The sequence below is a fragment of the Oncorhynchus tshawytscha genome, unplaced genomic scaffold (assembly GCF_018296145.1).
Source record: "Oncorhynchus tshawytscha isolate Ot180627B unplaced genomic scaffold, Otsh_v2.0 Un_contig_1344_pilon_pilon, whole genome shotgun sequence".
NCBI lineage: Eukaryota > Metazoa > Chordata > Actinopteri > Salmoniformes > Salmonidae > Oncorhynchus > Oncorhynchus tshawytscha.
This window is the reverse complement of record NW_024609549.1, coordinates 187,501-194,677: the sequence shown is the minus strand read 5'-3', so window position 1 is coordinate 194,677 and position 7,177 is coordinate 187,501. Positions and strand designations below refer to the sequence as shown.

General features: G+C 46.3%; 1 protein-coding gene across 1 annotated transcript; it reads right to left on the bottom strand.

The window, feature by feature from the left end:
• Positions 1 to 266: 266 nt before the first annotated feature.
• On the bottom strand, positions 267 to 2,042 carry LOC121845074 (extensin-1-like). Its single transcript, XM_042315849.1, has 2 exons — positions 2,014 to 2,042; positions 267 to 1,314 (listed from the first exon to the last, which is right to left on the bottom strand). The coding sequence occupies exons 1-2, from the start codon at positions 2,040 to 2,042 to the stop codon at positions 267 to 269; spliced, it is 1,077 nt and encodes a 358-aa protein (XP_042171783.1).
• Between the last annotated feature and the right edge of the window lie 5,135 nt (positions 2,043 to 7,177).

Below are 7,177 nucleotides of genomic sequence, written 5' to 3'. Positions count from 1 at the left end.
GCCCTCTGCATGTGATAGTATGGCTTGGGAGATGCAGTTTGTTGCACTGTTTGGCTGAAGGTGGTAGGTGGTAGGTGATAGGTGGCAGATGATTGGTGATAGGTGGCAGGTGATTGGTGATAGGTGGCAGGTGATTGGTGATAGGTGGCAGGTGATTGGTGATAGGTGGTAGGTGATAGGCAGCAGGTGATTGGTGATAGGTGGCAGGTGATTGGTGATAGGTGGTAGGTGATAGGCAGCAGGACATTGATAGGCCCCCATGGACATTAGTGATTGGTGATAGGTGGCAGGTGATTGGTGATAGGCAGGGTGATTGGTGATAGGTGGCAGGTGATAGGCAGCAGGTGATTGGTGATAGGTGGCAGCAGGTGATTGGTGATAGGCAGCAGGTGATTGGTGATTAGGTGATAGGTGGTAGGTGATAGGCAGCAGGTGATTGGTGATAGGTGGTAGGTGATAGGCAGCAGGTGATTGGTGATAGGTGGCAGGTGATAGGCAGCAGGTGATTGGTGATAGGTGGCAGGTGATAGGTGATAGGCAGTAGGTGATTGGTGATAGGTGGCAGGTGACAGGCAGCAGGTGATTGGTGATAGGTGGCAGGTGATAGGCAGCAGGTGATTGGTGATAGGTGGTAGGTGATAGGCAGCAGTGATTGGTGATAGGTGGCAGGTGATAGGTGGTAGGTGGTAGGTGATAGGCAGCAGGTGATTGGTGATAGGTGGCAGGTGATTGGTGATAGGTGGTAGGTATTGGTGATAGGCAGCAGGTGATTGGTGATAGGTGGCAGGTGATAGGTGATAGGTGGTAGGTGATTGGTGATAGGTGGCAGGTGATAGGCAGCAGGTGATTGGTGATAGGTGGCAGGTGATAGGTGGCAGGTGATTGGTGATAGGTGGCAGATGATTGGTGATAGGCAGCAGGTGATTGGTGATAGGTGGCAGGTGATAGGTGATAGGTGGTAGGTGATTGGTGATAGGTGGCAGGTGATAGGCAGCAGGTGATTGGTGATAGGCAGCAGGTGATTGGTGATTGGTGGCAGGTGATAGGTGATAGGCAGCAGGTGATTGGTGATAGGTGGCAGGTGACAGGCAGCAGGTGATTGGTGATAGGTGGCAGGTGATAGGCAGCAGGTGATTGGTGATAGGCGGCAGGTGATTGGTGATAGGTGGTAGGTGATAGGCAGCAGGTGATTGGTGATAGGTGGTAGGTGATAGGTGGTAGGTGATAGGTGGTAGGTGATAGGTGGCAGGTGATAGGTGGTGATAATGAACAGGACAATATCCAGAGATAGGCAGCAGGTAGGTGATAGGTGGCCTAGGTGATAGGTGGTAGGTGATAGGCGGCAGGTGATTGGTGATAGGTGGTAGGTGATAGGTGGTAGGTGATAGGTGGTAGGTGATAGGTGGCAGGTGGCAGGCAGCAGGTAATTGGTGATAGGTGGCAGGTGGTAGGTGGTAGGTGGTAGGTGATAGGTGGTAGGTGATAGGTGTCAGGTGGCAGGTGGCAGGTCATACGTGACAGTTGATAGGTGGTTGTGTCTATGTGTGTGGACGACTCTGAGGCGTTGGGTCGTAATACCTTTAAAAAGCTGAGCTGAGGAACATTGCTGCTGTGTCCTTGACAGAAGCTCGTCTTTGCCCAGCACACCGGGCGCGCAGCCATGACAGTTTATGGTGGATCGAAGAGGCACAAGTTATGTGTTGGAGGCTGTCGCATCTCTGATAAAGGAGGCAATACATACCACAGGAGTAATAGAACAGGACAAGCCAATCAATATCCAGAGAGGCCGTTTGACCCAGGCATTAAAATGACTTGTCACACTCACTGCCCTATGCCTCTGTCGTTTCAGCCTCGGTTGAGATGGGTCTAGGGGGAGGGTGGGATATAATGACGTGGACCTCTTCAGATTGTCTTACAGAGGAATAGTTACTTCAATTGGAATAGCGTGTTTTTTCCGTATCATTCTTGTTGTTGTTGAAAACGTTGTGTTTGTTTGTGTGTGTGTGTGTGTACCTGCCTAACCCTGAAGCATTAACTGACATCGGGAGCCAGCTGAGTGGAAACAGGTGTTTCACCTGAGTAAACAGGGCTGCTGTATAAACAACCTCCTGTTTCCTTCTAGATAAAAGACAGCTGCTCAGCCAAGAGATAATATGGTACAAATACACAGATAATGTAGTATGTCCCTGTCTGTCTGTCTGTCTGTCTGTCTGTCTGTCTGTCTGTCTGTCTGTCTGTCTGTCTGTCTGTCTGTCTGTCTGTCTGTCTGTCTGTCTGTCTGTCTGTCTGTCTGTCTGTCTCTCTCTGTCTCTCTCTCTCTCTCTCTCTGTCTATTCCCTCCTGTCTGTCTACTTTCTCTCTCTGTCTACCTGTCTGTCTGTCTGTCTGTCTGTCTGTCTGTCTGTCTGTCTGTCTGTCTGTCTGTCTGTCTGTCTGTCTGTCTGTCTGTCTCTCTCTCTCTCTCTCTCTCTCTCTCTCTCATTCCCTCCCACTCTTTACCTGTCTACCTCTCTACCTGTCTACCTCTCTATGTCTCTACCTGTCTATGTCTCTACCTGTCTACATATCTACCTGTTTACCTGTCTACATATCTACCTGTTTACCTGTCTGTGTCTCTACCTGTCTACCTGTCTACGTCTCTACCTGTCTAAATCTCTACCTGTCTACCTCTCTACCTGTCTATGTCTCTACCTGTCTACATATCTACCTGTTTACCTGTCTACATATCTACCTGTTTACCTGTCTACATATCTACCTGTTTACCTGTCTACATATCTACCTGTTTACCTGTCTATGTCTCTACCTGTTTACCTGTCTACATATCTACCTGTTTACCTGTCTACATATCTACCTGTTTACCTGTCTACATCTCTACCTGTCTACCTGTCTATGTCTCTACCTGTTTACCTGTCTACATATCTACCTGTTTACCTGTCTACATATCTACCTGTTTACCTGTCTGTGTCTCTACCTGTCTACCTGTCTACGTCTCTACCTGTCTAAATCTCTACCTGTCTAAATCTCTACCTGTCTACCTCTCTACCTGTCTACCTGTCTACCTCTCTACCTGTCTATGTCTCTACCTGTCTAAATCTCTACCTGTCTAAATCTCTACCTGTCTACGTCTCTACTTGTCTACCTCTCTACCGGTCTACGTCTCTACCTGTCTACCTCTCTACCTGTCTACGTCTCTACCTGTCTACCTGTCTACCTCTCTACCTGTCTACGTCTCTACCTGTCTACGTCTCTACCTGTCTACCTGTCTACACCTGTCTACGTCTCTACCTGTCTACGTCTCTACCTGTCTACGTCTCTACCTGTCTACGTCTCTACCGTTTACCTGTCTACGTCTCTACCTGTCTACGTCTCTATCTGTCTACGTCTGTACATGTCCACCTGTCTACGTCTCTACCTGCCTACCTGTCTACCTCTCTACCTGTCTACGTCTCTACTGTTTACCTGTCTACGTCTCTACCTGTCTACGTCTCTACCTGTCTACCTCTCTACCTGTCTACGTCGCTACCTGTCTACCTCTCTACCTGTCTACCTCTCTACCTGTCTACGTCTCTACCTGTCTACATCTCTACCTGTCTACGTCTCTACCTGTCTACCTGTCTACGTCTCTACCTGCCTACCTGTCTACCTCTCTACCTGTCTACGTCTCTACCTGTCTACCTGTCTACGTCTCTACCTGTCTACCTCTCTACCTGTCTACGTCTCTACCTGTCTACCTCTCTACCTGTCTATCTCTCCCTGTCTACATCTCTACCTGTCTACCTCTACCTGTCTACGTCTCTACCTGTCTATGTCTCTACCTGTCTACATCTCTACCTGTCTACCTCTCTACCTGTCTACGTCTCTACCTGTCTACCTCTCTACCTGTCTACGTCTCTACCTGTCTACCTCTCTACCTGTCTACCTGTTTACCTCTCTACCTGTCTACGTCTCTACCTGTCTACCTCTCTACCTGTCTACCTCTCTACCTGTCTACGTCTCTACCTGTCTACCTCTCTACCTGTCTACCTGTTTACCTCTCTACCTGTCTACCTCTCTATGTGTGTCTTTTCCTGTCTTTTCCTGTCCTTTCCTGTCCCATCCTGTCATGTCCCAATACAACCTGTCCTGGGATTACCCGGCTCCCTGGGTTTAAACTACGATCCCCATAGTGACGTTTCTGGGTGGGGTGTGTGTATTTGGAAGGAGGGGTATGTGTGTGCACATGCAAGGCTTGTGGTTGTAGAAGGGAGGGTGTGTGTGGAAGGGGGTCTGTAGGGTGTCCAACTGTGCGTGTGTCAAGGGTGGGAGGGAGTGTTGGGAGAGAGGGTCGATAAGAGGTTGCATGGGGACAGACAGACAGATGGAGTGCAGTGTGTGTGTGTGTGTGTGTGTGTGTGTGTTTGGGGGGGTTCGTTAGTGGTACTAAGAGGTTGCTTGAGGACAGACATAAATCTGGAAGCTATCTGCTGTACCTCACTGAGCTAAAACCAGACTGTGGTATAAAGTCGTTAAGTCTGCTATGCATTACTTACTGAAGGGAGGTTGAGGGGATTACATGGCCAACTGTAGTGGTTCTGTGGATGGTGCTGCCTGCTTCCCTGTCTCTCTGGTTGGTGACAATGACATGAACATGTATTTGGGTTGACATCCATGCAAGCATTATTCTCCACCCAACATACACGTGGCGTTTCCATTGTTTGGTTGAACTCTGATCTATTGATTGAAACTACAGTAGATGACCTGCAGATGACCTCAGAACACAAACTGTATTCTACCCTCCACTGCTAAATAAACACAAAATCATAGCAACCTTTTCACAACACTTCATCCTGTCCTTTACACAACCTTCAGTGCATATCCACATACAATGTAAAGTGCTTTGAAATCTAGAGCAAAACACAACAATATACATTGTATACCTCTACTACCACCACTACTACTACTACTACTACTACTACCACTACTACCACTACCACTACTACCACCACTACTACTACTACTACTACTACTACTACTACACCACTACCACTACCACTACTACCACTACCACTACTACTACTACCACTACTACTACCACTACCACTACCACTACTACCACTACTACCACCTACCACTACTACTACCACCACTACTACTACTACCACTACTACTACTACTACTACCACTACTACTACTACCACTACTACTACTACTACTACTACTACCACTACTACTACTACTACCACTACTACCACTACTACTACCACCACTACTACTACTACTACTACCACTACCACTACTACTACCACCACTACTACTACTACTACTACCACTACTACTACACTACTACTACCCACCACTACTACTACTACCACCACCACTACCACCACTACTACTACTACTACCACCACTACTACTACCACTACTACCACTACTACTACCACCACTACTACTACTACCACTACTACTACCACCACTACTACTACCACTACCACTACTACTACTACTACTACCACTACTACCACTACTACTACCACCACCACCACTACTACCACCACTACTACCACCACTACTACCACTACTACTACCACTACTACCACTACCACTACTACTACTACTATCACTACCACTACTACTACAACCACTACTACTACCACCACTACCACTACTACTACCACCACTACCACTACTACTACCACCACTACTACTACTACTACCACCACTACTACCACTACTACTACCACCACTACTACCACTACTACTACCACCACTACTACTACTACTACTACACCACTACACCCACTACCACTACCACTACTACTACCACCACTACCACTACTACCACCACCACTACCACTACTACTACCACCACTACTACACTACTACTACTCCACCACCACTACTACTACTACTACCACCACTACCACTACTACTACTACTACTACCACCACTACCACTACTACTACCACCACTACCACTACTACTACCACCACTACTACTACTACTACCACCACTACTACTACTACTACTACCACCACTACTACTACTACTACTACCACCACTACTACTACTACAACCACTACTACTACCACCACTACCACTACTACTACCACCACTACCACTACTACTACCACCACTACTATTACTACTACCACCACTACCACTACTACTACCACTACTACTTCCACCACTACTACTACTACTACCACTACTACTACCACCACTACTACTACTACTACCACCACTACCACTACTACTACCACCACTACCACTACTACTACCACCACTACTACTACCACTTACTACACCACTACTACTACTACTACCACTACACTACCACTACTACTACCACCACTACTACTACCACCACTACTACTACCACCACTACTACCACTACTACTACCACCACTACTACTACTACCACCACTACTACTACCACTTCCACCACTACCACTACCACTACTACTACCACCACTACTACTACTACTACCACCACTACTACTACTACTACCACTACTACTACCACCACTACCACTACTACTACCAATACTACTACTACTACTACTACCACTATTACTACTACCACTACTACTACCACCACTACCACTATTACTACCAATACTACTACTACCACCACCACTACCACTACTACTACCAATACTACTACTACTACCACTACTACCACTACTACTGCTACTACTACTACTACCACCACTACCACTACTACTACCAATAGTACTACTACTACTACCACTACTACTACTACTACTATTACTACTACTACTACTTCTACTACCACTACTACCACCACTACTAGTACTACTACCACTACTGCTACTACTACTACTACTACTATTACTACTACCAGGGTTGGGTAGGTTACTTTCGAAATGTAATTTGTTACAGTTACAAAATTTTAATCAGTAACGTAATCGGATTACATTCAGTTACTTTTAGATTACTTTCCCCTTAAGAGGCATTAGAAGAAGACAAAAATGTACGTTACCAACTGAAAGACATCTATTGCAGGATAAATCTATGTTAAAGTGTACATAGCTGGCCTTATATGGATGTTACATTTTACTTTATGAGTTGGTTATTTAGGCTTCTTCTAACCCATTGCTTTCTACTGCGTATAATAATAAGATAAAATTATATCTTTACATTAAAAACCAAAGTCCATCAGAATTCCAGTCATTCC